Here is a 17,595-nt window from a genome sequence, read left to right as displayed (position 1 = left end):
TATTTTAAAATTTTCAGTATTTATCGAAATTTTCCGTAAATTAATTCTTGTCTTAACTAGACATACAGACTCGCGGTACGCTCTATTTAGCTTTAATATTATAGGTAAAGGTATTATTACTGTTATATTATTAAGCTTTATTTTAATATCTCTATGCAGAATAGCTAAAGGAACAGAATTACATATGAATAATTATTCAGTTTTATTTAGAAGATACTGATGACATTAATATATCATACAAAAAAATTACACAAAAAATCTTTTAATACATTTATTTCTTTAATTTTCCTCTTGAATATTTGTTTGTTATAAATTTCGAACAGTAGTTATTAAAATATAAATTGTATGTATATAGGACAGAATATAATATAAATTGTTACGTCATAGAACAGGCCTACAGCTGGTTTGCACATTTCAGTCGATCTTATACTTAGTATATACACTCTCCCTCCTCGCGTTTCGTAGCATTTAGGCTGTTTGCGGAAACATAAGATGCTTGAGCTCAGGGATGGTATTACATTGATGGTATTACTCTCCTACTGTCCTACCTTCAACGTTTAGATCTTCTCGTGTTTAACAACATACTTGTTTATTTGTTAGAATATGAAGTGACTTTCATGTACCGCATAAACAGTTGACGGTTACGTTTGGCAAATCAAATTCGCACAATAAAGATATATTTTTCTTAACGCTCGATTTATACTGTAATAAGCAATATATAATAATATAACGATATAATATACATGTATATCGCGGGAGCGTCTATATCTAAAAAAGAAACTCGGCGATACGGCTAAGGCACCACTTTGTAAAATAAAAAGTTTTTTTTAAATATTTTTTTGCTCTTTAAGGTTTATGTAATAAAGTTCTTATAAAAAGTTTTTAATTAAATAAATTATTCTCCTTAAATAAATTGCCAAAGTTAGGTATCATTTTTAGGCCTCAGAGATGATATATACCCCCTTGAAAAAATTTAAAATTTTATGTTTGCAATTTAAAAATGATTAAAGTTTGAATATTAATTTTTAAAATAACTGACGACTATCTTTCCAATATCAAAGAATAACGCAACACAAGAAGATTGAGACAAAAATTATTCCATATAATATTTTATCGAAAGAATGTTCTTTAATATATATGTATTTTGTGTCTAGTATATATATAAAATATATATAGTCACTATAACTCATATAAATATCAAACCATTTAAATATTTTGTAACACAGTAGATATTAAATATACAAGATATTTTAAATCTATAAAACAGACTGATTTACCTTTGTCACGTTTCATTACGTTCTAGTGTATTTAATCATAAAAAAAATAATATGTTAAATAAAGTATCGAATCTCTTTATCTTTGTAAAATAAATTAATAAATAACAATGTCGATTGCTACGAAGAGATACTTGAGATTAGGTATTGCACAATGCAATGAAAGTCTCACAGAACCGCTATACACGATCCTATCTATAACATCATTGATACTGGTAAATATATACACATATATATATTTTTTTTAACAGCATTAATTGCCGTTATTAAATAGTCGTTCATGGTGGTGCCAAATGTGGAGGTTGGGGTCAGCAATTTGAAACAACACTGTGCTTCTCATCCGCATAATAAGATACCGTTACGACATCGCCACCCACATTAATGAGACATTGACCCTGGAAACATATTTTTTCATGAAATATACAACCAGCGTGGAAACGTGTATGCAGGAAAAATAATGTTTTTTACTAACTTGATTTTTGTGAGGGCTGTGAAGAAGCACACACTGCGTCATAAAGAACGCTACCATAGCGTTACCGCCTAATGCCGTAATGTCCGCGCGAACAATTGCCAAAACTTCCATTACGAAACTGTGGATGAAACCAATCAATCCACCATTCTGTAACACATCATCATCATCAGGATGTTAATAGTTGAATTTCTAACAGTCCGTTGAGATTAATCATCATTATAAACTCATTCACCTCCCGTATCGAATCGATGTACTTTCAAGAATGAAATAGAAATTTAGGTTGCCTTGATATCTCTCTATCCTTCCACCTGGTAGATAAAATAAAAGCGTTATATCTACCCTGTATTTTCCTTTTGAAGGCACCTGTAAATAATTAAAATATAAAAAAAAATTAAAATAAAATAAATTAAAACATAAAGAAAATTCTTGCGTTTTTTAACGCTTAGCGTTATAAATTTAAAAATATACGTTGAAAACTTGAAAATATCAGGAAACGATATCAGGAAGTGCAAATATTAAATTATATAACATATATTTTTTTTTCTTTTAAGAAAAAATTCTTACATGTTTACGTTTATGAGTAGTGAATGATTTTAAACGTAAAGGTGAGCGTGGTCTTTGCTTTTATATAGGGGTGCCACTTAAAGTGGCGGGATTTCCTATACAAGTGCGTGTTGCATTGTCAGATGTAACATTGTTCTCGAGACGATCCTCGTCTAGGCTGAATATCATATCACTATCATCTGACAGAGGAAATAAAAGAATTAATGCCTTTGTTTTAAAAGATATCGATGGCACTAGACGTTCAGCTAACAAAAATGTAGTAACTACATATGTATAATCGTGAATTGTAATATAAAATCCGATAATATACATATAATTTTCGATAAAAATGTAAATGAAACTTGTAAACAGAATTGCAAAAAGTACGTGATTTTCTTACTTGATCCTTGCTCAAGGAACGACACACGATTTTCCTTTTATAATTTATTCGTGTTCAAAGGTTCTCTTAAACCAAGTGCCATACCAACGCCCTATCCGTTAATCGTCCTGCATCCAAAGTAGTTTTTATTGCAAGTATGGTAGACGGACAATATAAATTGTATCGGTATTTATTGATATAGCTTGATACCCGTGTTTCGTTACGGTATGTAACTACTTTAAATAAAAAAACCAAGTAAAAATCTCATCGGCCTAAGAGATATGGAGAAATTCGTGAAAACATATTTTACCTCGTTTCACCCCCTTAGGTGTTGAACTTATAAAACTCCCTTTTTAGTGGATGCAATACGATAAGTCCAGCGACGAATAACTGGATGAAAATCAGGAGACAAACACCAGCCCCAATTTCAGTCGGATCACCGTACATTCCGGTCATTACATACACAATGGCTTGTCCAACGGTAATAACCATGCCAAATACTGCATTAAAATAAAACAAACGTTATTGCTGCTCCATTTGAGCAGTACCATACTGAAATAAATATGTACTTACATTTCTGCGCGCCGTTGAATAACGCTCTATCTTTTGGAGTATCGCCGACCTCAATAATCTTCGCACCATGAAGCAGTTGCATAATAAGACCCGAAGTAACGATCGGCGAGATACCCAATTCCATAAGGGTTCCTCTGTTTGATGCAAGTATCACACGAATCCAATAGAATGGATCCGCGCCGTCCGAAGACATGATATCGGACAACGGAATCTGAAAATAACAAGATTATGCATTTGTATTTATTTGCGACGGTTCAAACTATTTTAACCCAATTTCCTTCTGCATTATTATTTAAAACAAAGGTCCATCAACTCACCTGGCAACATACTAAGAAGATAAATAATGTAATTGCTGTCCATAGTACTTTTTCTCTGAACTGCATGGATCTCTGAAGAGATAGAGAAACATAACTCCTTCTTAATATGATTAAGATACATTAAGATGCTGCAGAGATATTAAAAGTAAAGTACGAGAAAAAAGATGTCAAGGAACATTCTAGTTTCAATCAAAATCGATTTTACATACACCTTATTACAATTATGTCACGGACCTAATGATGTTGGCTGTTGGCCGGCACGCTTCCGCCGCCCACTGCCAGATAACGCGCCGCGCGGGCCGGTCGATAATCGACTGTAATTAAAAGATTGTATCGATTCTAGGTAAGTTTTCCCTTCTCTCGAGATGACCCCAAGGATAATAATCGAAGAGCGTCGATACAAATTTTTCGATCGCTCCTGCATAACTTATTTGGCTTTATGCAGCGATGCACGACGGATTGCATAACAGCAGGCTCAAAAAATGTTTCACGCTATTTCAAATGCGAAATTTAACTGCGTGTAACTGCAAAGAGATTTAATTGTTTTTCTGAGTTTATAAATAATAAGAACAGTATAATATCAATAAGTTTTTAATGCAACAACACAGTGCATATTATTAGTTATCACATTCTGTAACTAATTTTTAGTACAACAAAACTCTAAGAATTATTACGTGTCATTATATATGATTATTATCATTTTAATTAAATTAAATTTATTAATTAAAATATGTTCTCTTTCATTCTCTCAAGTAAAATTTCTTTATTTTATTGTCTGAAAATAAAAGAATTGTAAATGTATTTCTATCCTGCATGAATAAAACTCGCCATCGTCGAAATTGAGAAGTTTTTCGAAGTTTCCATAATTTGCATAATACCGCAATTACATAAAAAAAAGAACCTGTACGTGTCGCAGTTTGTATAACACTTACATTTTTACATGAAGTATAAATTACGTAATTTCTCGCCTTGTTTCCTTGTAGCGATCGCATGATTGAACATCCGGACATGTCGGTCAGGGGCTCATATTTTATGCAGAAAGAAGTATAACAAATGTCCCCTGTTACAATCGACTAATTCATCACTCTCGTTATCTCGCTTTCATTTACGTATGTACACAGACGCGCATATATCCAGGATTTATTACTCCTTCAACATTAATTTTATGTATCATTAATTGTTATCGGATAATTTTTATAATTCACTACAAATCTATCTAATATTTTACTTCTTCCATATTTTACGGATTGTTTTTGAATATCAAATATATGTTTTATAAGATTGACAACGTTGTAGATCAAAAACATATCTTACGCTTATTATGGTGCGTCTAATGTTAATTTGCTTTAGCCAATGCGCGCTGATTTGCATAATCAGATATACGTGTAACGTCTTAAATAATTCAATAATGCTCACACGCGCTAACCCTTATACTTATATTGTTCCTGTTGCCACGAAAGACGAAAGCATTTCTGACGCGAAAGAAATTCATCATCTTTAATATCAATTTAATGAATTATATTATTCATGTTATTATCTATACAAAAGTGTTTATATAAACGCATCCATATAAAACTAATTTATAAATTTTTATTTCGCAGCATCGTACGCCTCGTCGCGAAAGCTTGGGCAATACATCTTCACAAATTATCACAATCAATATCCGCAGTTCTTTCTTTGTCAAAGATTATTATCGCAACGGCGCGGCGCGGCGGCGTAAGTAATATCGATCGTTAAAACATCCCATTTTTCATGCACCAAATGACGCGACAATTCGCGAATTATTGTTTAAAAAGAAAAGAAAAAATGGGGCAAGGTAATTTGTGTATGTCAGTCAATGTTATCTCTCTACTACCATTATCACTGTTATTTATTTGTCAGCACTTAGGGTGGAACGGAAAATCTTCGGTCAATATATATTATCTCCTACACTTAGGGCGGAATGGAAAATTTTCGGTCAATATGAATATTATCTTCTACTGCTACTACTATCACTATTTTTACTGTTATAAATATGTTTTTACACTTAGGATGAAACAGAAAACTTTCGATTGTGCGCACAATATAGCAATAGCGCGAAAAAATTGTTATTTATGAATACGAATTCCAAATAAAAAAGGATTTTGAAATCCGTTAATATCTTCCGCTCACGCATTGCATTCAAAATTTCGTAAATTATGTCAATATTTTTAGTTTTTATCATCTTCTTCCGTTAATGAGCCATTTTGGTGCTCAAAAGTAATTTTTATATGATAAAAAGTTTATTTAACGCATTTTTGGACCCGCTTCTTAATGTCATTTCTCCAGGATGCACGCATAGTAGATTGGGCGTAGAAAAAAGTTTTTTTGCCCCACTCTAAATGCTGATTCATCGCAATTCGTAAAGCGTGAAACTCCTCCGTAGATTCCGACCGAACCGGGGAAGGTAGGAGCGCTCACATACATATATATAAGAAGTATAGCCGGTGCGTTTAGGTTTTATTTGCTTCTTTCCAGCCTACCCTGAAAGAGAACATTCCTTTCCAATCGAGCACTGCGACGAAATACGTCATGAGAAAGATAATTTTTAAAAACGTGTTCTTGGCGTGCGTTCTCGTCGCCCTCATCTCTGGCAGGTAAGTGAAAGGGACACTGCATCCACAAATTGGAAGTGCCACGCACGCATGTTGATAAAACGGAAGTCGGTATTAACGCATGTGTCACGCAATATATCTCCTCCTGGTGAAACAATGAGAAATAAAAGTTGGATTTTTCAATTAAAGGGCTTAAAAAATAAATGTAATAGCATGTGTGTATATAATAGGTGTGTAACATTCGTGTAAAATGTGTGCATATGTGGCAAAAAATAGCAACAGAGATTGCTGTTGAGTTGTGCTAATTGTAAGTACTTAAATCGACTCATCCTAATCGAAGTATTTATAGGATGAAAATGTTTCCATGCAAAAAAAATATTGATCAAAGTTGGGATGTGTATAATAAAATTCTGTTTTCCCGAGCATATGTATAATTATAAAAAGAGAAATCAGTAATCGGTTAAACCTTGATCACAAAGATGTTAAGTTAAGTCACTCCATAGCTTCGAGATTCAGCCAATAATAAACATTATTAAAAAATATATCGCGGATACCTATTTTCAAACAATTACTACGATACTAATTGTTAGACTTTTCCCTCATTTTCCGCGAACAAGTGCAATAACGCATGTATGAATTTGCATGAGCGCATTAAGGAAATTTTTTAACTGATAGGAATACAACTAATCTGGCACGTTTCCTTTTCTGCCCTCTCTGTCTGCATAAACTTTGTTGCTACTTATATCTAATACCCCGTTAGAAAAATGTTTATATCTTAAAAAAGAGTCTACCGGCTAATGTTTATTTTTGTCAATGCAGATTAATTTTAATCTTGGTTTAACTCACTTTTAATCTTTTTCCAATTATTAGAACTAGAAAAAGTTAAAAAAGTTAATCTACATTGGTAGAACACGGGTAGAAGGTAAAACTCAAAAGTAACTTTTGAGTGATGAATAAAATCATGATTATCATAACATTGTAAATTTTATGATCTCTCTGACATGTTCTAACATAAGTAAGCCCTTTGTAATTAAAGATTTAGAGACAAAGTCTATTTTTGGATATTCCAGCACAACTCAGCACAAGTCGCAAAATTTCATTCACGGCAATGTCACGGTTCAAAAGTTATAGCGAAGAATTTGAAAATTGGAATTCCTAAAAACTGCTTTATCTAGATGATTGTGCTGCGAAAACTAACGACTTGCGGACATTTTGACATTAAGAAAAGTTATTGTAATCGCCTAGCACAATCCGGCACAATTTTAAAAAATTTTAAATTGTAAAATTTTTTTTCTCATCCCCATTTCTCTCCCTCCCTTAGCCCATTATTTTCAACCCCTGCAACTTTCTATGCATTTTTGGCCATTTTTTTGTTGTACTCATCTAGCGAAACTCAGCACAGTTTACAGAAGTTTGATAAATGCGTTTTAAAAGTAATTAATTGTTATTTTGTTTAAAAATTTAATATTTTTTATCTGCCCAAGGAAAAGAGATATCGAGTTAGTTCCAACGGCACAACGTGGCACAAATTATTATCTATCAACCAAAAAAAAATGGGTTTATTTCGATAAAAGTGCGGGGCTAGTATAATTTTGTTTTTATTTTTTTTCTTAATTGTTATCGAAGTTATCAATCTCTCGTTTGCGGCACAAGTCAGCACAAATCCAGCACAATACGGCACAATAAAAAAAAACTGAAAATTCGAAAAGTGCGGGGCTATCAAAAATTTTGTTTTTTTTAATTTTCTCGAATACGCTTTGAGTTACGGAGTTGCGGTTTGCGGCACAATACAGCACAAACGTAGCACAATACGGCACAATAAAAAAAAACTAAAAATTCAAAAAGTGCGGGGCTAACTTCACATACATAATTAACTTATATCCTTTATATGTTGTGTTTTTTTGACGTTATGTTGCGTTTTGTAAAACTTATATATATTTTGTTTGTATTAATGCCACGCAATACATAATTTCCATTGATTGGAATGATCGAGGGTATTGAAAACTCTAACTCTAAAGAGCACTTTAATTAAAACAGATGATAATGGTCGATATAAATAAATCAGGAGTGTCATTCTTGACGCATGTTTGTATATCTACGTACTGAGCATTAATAATTAGTTTTTAGACCTTTTACAAAATGTGTAATGTACAATAATCCTATTTGCAGGGAAGCTGAAAGCTGCGCGAGTGTGACTGTTGAGAAGGTGACACCCGTTTACGGCCTTTCCAAGGGCCCTCATTGGGACGAGCGTACTCAGAAGTTATATTTTGTTGATATATATAATCAGTATATACGCAGACTAGACCCAGCAACAGGTGTTGTGACCAGCGCACACATAGGTATAAGAGCATGCGTTTCTCCTTTAGGAGCACTTATAATTAATTTCACTAATAACAAATGAAAAAATGAAAGAAGAAATATAACTAGTAAGCTCAATGAGTAGTCAGATATATCAGATGAATAATCCTTGATCATAGATATTGACACACTAATTCTCATTAAAAGAATACAAATATCGCTTGCAATAATTTATCTAAAAGTATTTATTATCTTTCTTGAAAAAAGAACACACGCAAGATTACTTATTGAAACGTAAACGAAAGATCTATACTCGAATCGCACGAGATAATTAATGATAATAATATTTACAAGAAGAAACGCTTAATATAATCAAATTTCGATTTACAAGAATCAATACGTTATTGTTAGAGAAATATATTCTGATAATATGTAATAAACTTTATATTGAAATAAAAAAACTTTAATGGCGGTTGCAACCTCACAAGAAGAAACGTATTATATTAATATGTCTACTGAGCTCAATGTTCACAATATTGAATAATGAACCACGAAGATTAATCTAGTCTTTCTCACGGATGAAGAATCCTCAGTTTGTACGCTCGTGTAATGGTTGGTCGTCGCGACCAGGCTCGTCAGGACTCTCTCTCTCTTGTATTGTTACCTGAGTACTGTCGATACTAGTGAATACGTTCTCTAATGGGTGGTCATCGCGACCAGGCTCACTAATACACTCTCTCGTTTGCGGAGAATGGTAGCTTCTACCGAGCTCGAAAGGATGTTCCAGAACTTTCCTGATGCGTCGTTCCTTGTCCGTCTCTCTCAGCAGCTCTCGCGTATAAAAGGTAGATGCTCGTTGTTAAATGTAATAAGGCCGTTCACAGGCTCGCCCTTTTCGTCCGACAGAAATTATCGTTCGGTTAATCTACAACTCATTAACACAAGAAGTATTACAAAGATAAACTGCGACAACGTGCGACGCAACAAAGAATGTATTACACGACCCTGTCGAGGAGGACGTAAGTACGACACGAGAATGAACGCCGGGCTGCACGCACGAGCCTCAATATACTGTGCCTCAAGCCTGCACCCTGCAGGCTCCTGCATGCGCATTTGCAGATTCTCGACCGTTCTCGATTTCCGGGTCGCAACGTGGTCTGCGATTTTCTTTAGTGCGATTTATTACATTTGAGGAAACGTATACTGAAATAAAGTTAATCACTGTTCCATGGAACACGAGGCGGCGATGATCGAACCATCGCAGGAGCGTCGAGCGCAATTCAATTGTCGCGGTTGAATTTGTTAATTAACTAGGCAACGAAAAAATCAATTAGTCACGCGAATCTTCTTGGAATAGTCAGTCCATCGCGCCCTTCTTCGCAAACGATCATTTATACGGTGATATTATTTCACGTAGAAAGAGCCGAGTCTCATACACGAATACGCGATCGAGCCGAGTCTCGAGCACGCGAAAGAGCCGAGTCTCGATTACGGGGCCCCGTTCGCGATACCGAGTGTCGCTATTAATTCTTTGTATACACGTATTCTCTAACTATTCATCCAATTGTATATCACACAATCTCAGGGGGTTTTTATGCCTTAACAGGCTTTTCCCCCATGAGTCAATAAAGAATTATTTCCCTTGGCTCAAAATTACGACTTGTTTATTTCACTTTTCCGAAACTGGGAAACTTCTTCATGTTGAAGAGGTTTTCGACGATACAGTCACCACTATAATTTGTGTGCCGCGGTATACAGTTCGTTACTCCCATTCGTATGATCTGCATTTTCCGCCGTTAGCCAGCGGTTGTTCGGCATTGTTATACGGAGATTCTGTATTGTGTATGGATCAGGGAGAGTATCCTGCATCCCGCAAGGATAACTGTCCTGCACAGTCATTTATAGGCTTATATCGATCGTTAGCGAACCCACGGACCTGAACTCAATACACTGCAAATACTCAATATACCTTTGCGCATTATCACTTTTATACATAAAACATATTTTGTTCTTGAATATTATTTCTGTGACGCATGATCCATTTCTCTTCTCTAAATCAATTACGTACCCTTATTACGCTTCTTTCTAATTATTTCAATGATGCAAATGCCAATACGTGTTATTCTATTAAAATTCATAAATCACAATAATTTTATTTAATTCCCTGCTCATTACATTGTTTATAACGTATTGCAATCATTTTTAAAGTTTTAATTTGCTTCCTTTACTAATCTTACTTTTTTATTTTCAGGTACGCTATGCTCACTCTGGATCTGGATCATCAGAACTGCGTTCGAAAACTTTACTCGGATGCACAGCGCGTCGTTCCATCTTTGTTACTTACTAAAAATTGAACAAAGACAGAATAACAGTGCTGGTGTGCGCCCGCGTGAAGTTTTCGAACGCAACCCAGTGATGATCGGTCGAGTTGCAATTTACATTAAAAGAGAAAGTTTCCGTTGAGCGGAAGAGAGAGAAAGAAAAAGACAGCTACATGATAGAAAGAGAAAGAAGATGGCAGATGTGCATGGTGCATGGCATGACCGCCCAGGCGCTCGCTGCGTATCCCATGCAGGTAGCAAGATGACGTCCAAAAATATTTGACGTCACTCTGCTACCTGAAATACTAGAAGAAAAGGTCGAGATAGGTCGAGGTCTTTTCTCGCCTAGCTGTTGAAGAGTGCGGACGTACAGTCGAATGCGGTCTTAGAGTATTCTTAATAGCGTAAGTGTAGCGAACGTAAGCAATTTAAATTTTGCAATTTTTCTTCTTTGGTGCACGTGAACGTGTGTATGCCGTATGTTCTTCTACCGTGTGAAACACAGTACCACGTGGTAGTAGAACATGTTATAACATATGTATCGGAAAATGAGATAAAAGATACATTGAGTAAGATATATAAAAAATACATTTCGGAAAATCTTAAACCCATATCCTGCCTTTCTCCTCCTACTCCCTTACTTACTTTTATTCACCCTCCCTCTCTTCCAATCTTTTCCTTGCTCTCCCGATCCCTTCCTTCAGCTTTTCCACCTCGTTTTCCACGACCCGTCTCTCAAGTTCGCTCCTCGCCTTACTTCCCGCCACGTGCGTTTGCCATGCGCTCACCTCGCTCAATCGACCCGGGAAGTCAGACTACGGAAGTTCGGGTGACGACCAAGACTTCTTGGACGAGGCACAGATTACTGGACCCCGTTTTGCGTGTCGCCCTAGGAGGTTCTGGTTAGGTCTCTCTTCTTCGGGAGCAGCGGATCGGTTGCTGATCTCGAGTCGAAGTGTCTTCTTTCGCCGCAGCGCCGATTTTTATAAAGGGATCGGTAGATTCGGTGAAGAGGCCGATCTTCGTGCGAGCCACGCGGCGGAGCAGTGCAGATGAATTACGCGCGCTCGCACTCGGCGGAGATCGGCTCCCGTCACGGTTCGTCGGGGCCGCAAACGCTCGTGCACACGATAATTTTGAGTCACTTAAAAAAGGTGGGCGCACCCGCGCCTTATGGCTCCTGCACACAGGACGCGGCAGCGCGGCATTGCGGCAACGCGGCACCGCGGTAACCAATCACCATCTGCCTTTCCGTACTACTTTCAAAAGTAGAACGGAAAGGCAAGACGGTAATTGGTTACCGCGGTGCCGCGTTGCCGCAATGCCGCGCTGCCGCGTCCTGTGTGCAGGAGCCATTATCCTCGCCCGACGGATGGTCGGGAGGCATCCGGCGGGTGTTAACCGGGAGACGATGCGTTGACAAGGGTGCATCGTTACAAAATAAATAAATACATCTATCTATTTCATGAAAAAGAATATGTTACAATGCAGAATATTGAGATCAAAATTAAAATATATAAAATAATTATTTGTTAACAATTTATTCATAATATTCTATAATAATAATACAATTTGTTAATAGAAAAGTAAAGAAATTATAGTTTCAGTAAAAATTAATGTTTTTAAAAATAGATGCTATATATGGATGGTACACTATTCTCTGTAGAACAAGATTTGCAATGTATTGTTAATTAAAATCTTTAGTTAACTAAAAATCTATAGTTTACATTACGTAATACACATGCAGACAATAGTGTCAGTATTAGCAATGTGAATAGAAGGAAGATGAATTTAGATTATACAATCTTTATGCTATAATTACAAATATATGATATTATAATGCATTTTAGCATATGCTACAAAAGCAAGGATTATAATTCTCCATATTTTTGGTCTTTTTTCAGAGAGAAAATATGGCATCCAATTACCAAATTTTATATGGTGAGAGTTGTGGTCGATATCCTTATATCGGCAGAAAATCCGTGGGAGAAGAGGATATTAGAGTTGACTTCATCTATCAATTTGTGAAGAAAAGATACGTTAAAATCCACTTTAATTACAGTGTATTTTATACTGCCCCTGACATAATTGGACCACCCAAATTTTCAAACTATGAAGAACCATTTCAGGTAATTATTTAAATAGAAATATTTAAATAGATGAATTTCCCTCCGCGACTTTAACTTTGACATATGTAGCCAAGATCTCTCTTCTGAATAACATTTCAAAGATTTAGCAGTCGTTATTGATTAAAAAGTTATTAACAAAAGATATAAATAGAATATAGATTTTACTTTAACACCGTATTATAGATAGAACTCTAGTACGTAATAAGCATGTATAGTATAACGAGGTGTATATATATAGACTTATACATAAAAAGGAAGAAGCTGAATCCTTCTTCCGCCCACATGTATACTGTCTATAAACACATATCAGCAAATTGACTTTCCTTAATTAGCACTATTATATTTCTCAAACTTTTTTGTTAATAACGTTTTAATAAATAACGAACGACGGCTAAAACCTTTGAAAGGTTATTCAGGAGAGTGCTCCCTATAATATATATGTCAAGGTCAAGGTCGGAGAAGGTTGCTCCTTTAAACTAAATAAATATCCTATTTTATTCTTCGTGTTTCAATGGAGGAACATATTTCATAGTATGTGTATTATCCGTTATATTGTCCTGTACAAAGTAATCGGAATCTGAATTTATATGCTACAAGAATTTTTCTACGGTTTGATACATTTTGACTTTTCAAAACAGAAATTGAATCGATGGAATAATGATATCGACATTTCAATAACTCCGTGGCAATACCAAGAATCCATGACAACTTATCATAGTATACTACGGCCACCACGGCATCAACATGAAAGACCGATCGGAAATAATTATATTGGTATGTAATACCTGAATTCACAAGTAAGATATTGTTAAAGAAGATACGTTTTTGTTGAGAAAAAAGTATAATTATATATATATTTTTTTGAAGATATCGAGTTTCATGAAGCTGTATATCCAATCAGAGTTTCTATATACGAAATGTCACGAAGCAATCCTGGAGACGTAATTCAAATTTTGGCTCAAGATGATTCTAATAATAAGTGGTTTAAATTGTGGGGAACTGATGATAAGTCTGAGATTGTACCCCCGACATCAAGATTATTTTCTCCACCCTTATCACACCCGCGTGACTTTAAAACGAAAATGCTAAGACTATTTTTTAAAGACAGAGGTACAGATTTCTGTAAAGTACCTCCTTACACAAAGGTAGACGCTGTGACGCTTATCGGTACGTCAGAGTTGGTTCGTCCTAGAAATTATGAGAAGAGTTTAAGTAATCTGTTAAAGGAAATTAATTGCATGTACTTTCCACACCATGAGGATATTCATAATTTAACAGCAGATTTCAAAAATGCACACTTAGATATAGATTATCTGCAACGACATTTTTCTGAATATTGCATTATAATGGAATATTGCAAGGATGGAAGGTATTATTATCAACATTAAGTAATATTAAAATCTCTATCTTCGTTAATAATAAAAATAAATTTGTTCCGATGTTATTTGCAGCTACATAAGAAGGGTTTCTAAGGGGAGTATTTTGAGAAAGAATTTGATCCACAAAAATGTATCTCTGGAGGTAATTCGTCATTCGAATTGTGCAAAACGTATAAAACTCTCTTCAGATGAATCCAAGGAGCTATCACGTCGCAATATATCTGACCTTCCTGTAAAGTATTCTAAGAAGCCTACTTTTTATAATATTTATTGCAATGTCATCTCGTGTATTAAAGTTTTATATTTTATTTTTGCAGGATGAAATACTACTAATAATATTAAAAAACTTGGATCTGATGACGTTATGCCGCTTGAATTATGTAAATAAACGCTTCAATGATTTGATACGAGACCCTCGACTCTATACACGTTTGAATATACACTGTTTCGCAAAGTATTTTGGGAATATTCGGCTAGATATGGCAGAACGCGATATGAGCAATATATTTTGTTACTTTACATCTAGATGTAAATATTTGCAGCAGTTAGATCTTACAAAAAGCATATTTAGTGTTGAGGATTTTAATAACTTTCTTGATAATTGTGGCAGACGTTTGACGCACTTAAGATTAGAAAAATGCTGTTCTATCAATAATCTTGCCCTACTTAAAATTTCAGAGATATGTGTAAATTTGAAAGGTACGTATATACATATAAAGTACATGAAACATGTGATTGTCGGGATTATTGATAAATTGTATATGCCTAACACATATTTTTTTTTTTTAGAATTAAATCTAGATTGTTGTAATCGCATAGACGACGAAGGATTTTCGTATCTCGAGAAATTAAATAATTTGGAATATTTAAACCTTTGTCGTACAAATATAAGAGTCGGACGCCTTCACAAAATACTGCAAAAAAATCAACGGATGCGTGATGTCGATTTTAGATATACATTCTTGAGTAGAGCCACAACACAGTTTATAAAATTTTGTCCTAACTTGGAAGTAATACGTTTAGAGGACTGTATTAATTTTACATCGCAGGATATTGACGTTCTCGCTGACTGTAAGAATGTACGAAAAGTGTATTTTCCCAAGTAAGTGTGTGCTTCTTAATTTTTTTTAAATACATGTTTACTATATTTTTTATTGAAATTTGTATTTGCTTCTCTTGCATTTTAAGGATCTTGAAAAAGTTACATTAATTTTCTTTGCGCTTCTTCATAGAGAAAGTTGTGTTTCTTGTATATAAAAAGAAGTTCTTTAACTTTATAAAAATTTTGAATGTTTTGAGAAATGTCCGTGGTAGCTCTAACTTCCGCAAATTTTGAGATATTTTGCTATTTACAATTCCATTTTATTCTTCAGTCCTTTCTACCTTTATTTCATATATAATTCTTTAAGATTTGGTTGATTATACCTAGTTTTATACGCGATCAAAGGTCCATATGTGGAATCCATATATAAACTGTATAGCCTGAACTCCAAAGTTAACTTCGATTTGACATTGCGTCGATTGTAAAACCCCACTTGTGCTAAGCTGATCTTCTATCAATTCATAAAAAAATTAAACTTAAAATTTGAAAAAAGTGTGCAAATTAGGAACTCGTTTCCTCATTATTACAGATCGATCGCTACCATTGCTCCTATTTTATTTGGTTCATAAAGCTTTCTCTATGAGAGAGCTAAATTAATAAATACTAATAATTATACATCAAGCAAAATACAAGCTTCTTCATAAGAGAAAGCTTTATGAGCGAAATAAAATGTTAAATTGCTCTGAATAGGAGCAATGGTAGTAATCTGTAATAACGAGGAAATTTCTAATTTGCACACTTTTTGTAATTGCAATACTATAATAATTATATGATTTTTGTTACAGATTCCCAACATGTCCAATGGCTGATGATTGCTTGCACAGATTACTTTCTTCTTGGCAACGCCTGGAATTAGTTACTTTAAGCAATATTGTTCTCACTGATCACAATTTGAAATTATTAACGCAGTGCAAAAACTTAAAACAGTTACAACTTTATTGTGGGGAACTTGTTACACCTGATAAGTGTTTTACTATTTTGGAACAATGTCCAAAACTGCAAGAGTTTCGTCTCTTAGCCTGTAACATTGACGATTGTTTGGTTAACGAATGGAAGGAAAGATATCCGCATGTGTCCATCTATACAATTGAATGATAATTTTAATAGTTTTGTTAACCCTTTTGGGATATATATATACATATATTATATATGTTGCAATTTACTTTTTAAAAATTATCTAGCGAACTAGATTGTAAAAGAAGTTAATACCTAATAAAAACGAGACATCCACATTTATTTATAATTTATTTTCGAACAGTTTTATCTTCTTTTTTCTTTTTTGTAATTTGACTTTTTTGGCAGATGGTCATTTTTTTGCTTGAAATAGTTGTTTAGCGAAATATTAAGGCAAACTATATTAAGGCTCTTGGCCTCTTTCCGCTATCACATAAGATTAATTGTGACGTCAGAAGCGAGAAATGACACGCTGAGAATTTTTGCGTGCCATTTCCAAATAAAAAGATATTTGCATAAAATAACCACTTCATATATCACTTCAGCACACTTCAAAAATACTCCGAGGTGCTCCATGATCTTTACGTCTGCTATATTACTACCAATAATGTTACCAATTGACAATAATATATTAGATTATCTGCATAATAATCGTGCACACATTCCTGCATTCTTATTGCATTATTTTCGGAAATTGTATTACAGATCAAAACTGAAAACATCGGAAACATTGATAAGACCCTTAGTACCCAATTTGGGTATAAAGATGCATGGGTAATAAGCATAGTCTATATCAAGTCGATATTTGCAGGATTTTTTATCTATAATACAATTTCAGAAAATAATACACAATAAAAATGCAGGAATGTGTGTACGATTTACTATATGCATATAATGTAAAATATTCAATATGGTTTCTATCGTGACAAAACGATAGAAACCATATTTTAACGTAGGGAAATTTACTACTGGGATCCCGAAAATTTGCTCGGTTTACCCAGTAGCCCCTAAGGGGAGAAGACCCCCCTGCCCTTCGGGGAGAGAACAGGGGTAGTGCCGGATTCTATGCATGTGTACATCGTCTGTTTGCGTAATATATCAATTAAATTGCAACTTACTTATCAACTTTATAACACACACATATAAATTTTTTTTTAATTATAAATTTTCTTTTTTTTTTATTTATTATATTTTTTTGTTATTATATTTAAAATCCTAGATAAACAAAATATATGCGTACTTCCACGAACTATCTCACCAAAGTATTTAAAAATAGGA

At 34.3% G+C, this 17,595-nt stretch overlaps 2 protein-coding genes across 7 annotated transcripts; one reads left to right on the top strand and one right to left on the bottom strand.

Moving 5' to 3' along the window:
- Positions 1-185: 185 nt before the first annotated feature.
- Positions 186-3,801, bottom strand: LOC139816008 (protein transport protein Sec61 subunit alpha-like). Of its 5 annotated transcripts, none has more exons than XM_071783292.1 (8): positions 3,559-3,801; positions 3,242-3,452; positions 2,979-3,168; positions 2,690-2,904; positions 2,311-2,489; positions 1,979-2,109; positions 1,747-1,893; positions 186-1,669 (listed from the first exon to the last, which is right to left on the bottom strand). In XM_071783292.1, exons 1-3 carry the CDS (start codon positions 3,622-3,624, stop codon positions 2,993-2,995), a joined length of 453 nt encoding a protein of 150 aa, XP_071639393.1. In that variant the 5' UTR covers positions 3,625-3,801; the 3' UTR covers positions 186-1,669; positions 1,747-1,893; positions 1,979-2,109; positions 2,311-2,489; positions 2,690-2,904; positions 2,979-2,992. The 5 variants fall into 5 exon arrangements, with proteins under 5 accessions (XP_071639393.1, XP_071639394.1, XP_071639397.1 ...); XM_071783293.1 differs by having other exon boundaries at positions 2,690-2,901; XM_071783296.1 differs by having other exon boundaries at positions 2,690-2,796; positions 3,559-3,800.
- A 2,231-nt stretch (positions 3,802-6,032) lies between these two features.
- On the top strand, positions 6,033-16,153 carry LOC139816573 (F-box/LRR-repeat protein 4-like). Of its 2 annotated transcripts, XM_071784173.1 has the most exons (9): positions 6,033-6,173; positions 8,301-8,473; positions 10,684-11,157; positions 12,658-12,882; positions 13,521-13,656; positions 13,750-14,251; positions 14,334-14,493; positions 14,579-14,960; positions 15,051-16,153. In XM_071784173.1, the coding sequence occupies exons 4-9, from the start codon at positions 12,667-12,669 to the stop codon at positions 15,365-15,367; spliced, it is 1,713 nt and encodes a 570-aa protein (XP_071640274.1). In that variant the 5' UTR covers positions 6,033-6,173; positions 8,301-8,473; positions 10,684-11,157; positions 12,658-12,666; the 3' UTR covers positions 15,368-16,153. The 2 variants fall into 2 exon arrangements, with proteins under 2 accessions (XP_071640274.1, XP_071640275.1); XM_071784174.1 differs by lacking the exons at positions 6,033-6,173; positions 8,301-8,473 and adding an exon at positions 8,971-9,277.
- Positions 16,154-17,595: the final 1,442 nt, after the last annotated feature.

This window comes from Temnothorax longispinosus, chromosome 7 (genome assembly GCF_030848805.1).
Source record: "Temnothorax longispinosus isolate EJ_2023e chromosome 7, Tlon_JGU_v1, whole genome shotgun sequence".
Taxonomy (NCBI): Eukaryota; Metazoa; Arthropoda; class Insecta; order Hymenoptera; family Formicidae; genus Temnothorax; species Temnothorax longispinosus.
The sequence above is the reverse complement of the archived record's forward strand: the minus strand, read 5'-3'. Positions and strand labels throughout refer to the sequence as shown.

What these genes read in the sequence shown, in the direction of transcription:
- LOC139816008 (XM_071783292.1), bottom strand. Translation starts at nt 3,624, where the DNA reads ATGCAGTTCAGAGAAAAAGTACTATGGACAGCAATTACATTATTTATC. An exon ending in TCTTCTTAGTATGTTGCCAG is followed by an intron (nt 3,453 to 3,558) that starts GTGAGTTGATGG and finishes TGTTATTTTCAG; the next exon opens with ATTCCGTTGTCCGATATCAT. An exon ending in ATTCAACGGCGCGCAGAAAT is followed by an intron (nt 3,169 to 3,241) that starts GTAAGTACATAT and finishes ATTTTAATGCAG; the next exon opens with TATTTGGCATGGTTATTACC.
- LOC139816573 (XM_071784173.1), top strand. Translation starts at nt 12,667, where the DNA reads ATGGCATCCAATTACCAAATTTTATATGGTGAGAGTTGTGGTCGATAT. An exon ending in GATCGGAAATAATTATATTG is followed by an intron (nt 13,657 to 13,749) that starts GTATGTAATACC and finishes ATTTTTTTGAAG; the next exon opens with ATATCGAGTTTCATGAAGCT. An exon ending in GAATATTGCAAGGATGGAAG is followed by an intron (nt 14,252 to 14,333) that starts GTATTATTATCA and finishes TGTTATTTGCAG; the next exon opens with CTACATAAGAAGGGTTTCTA.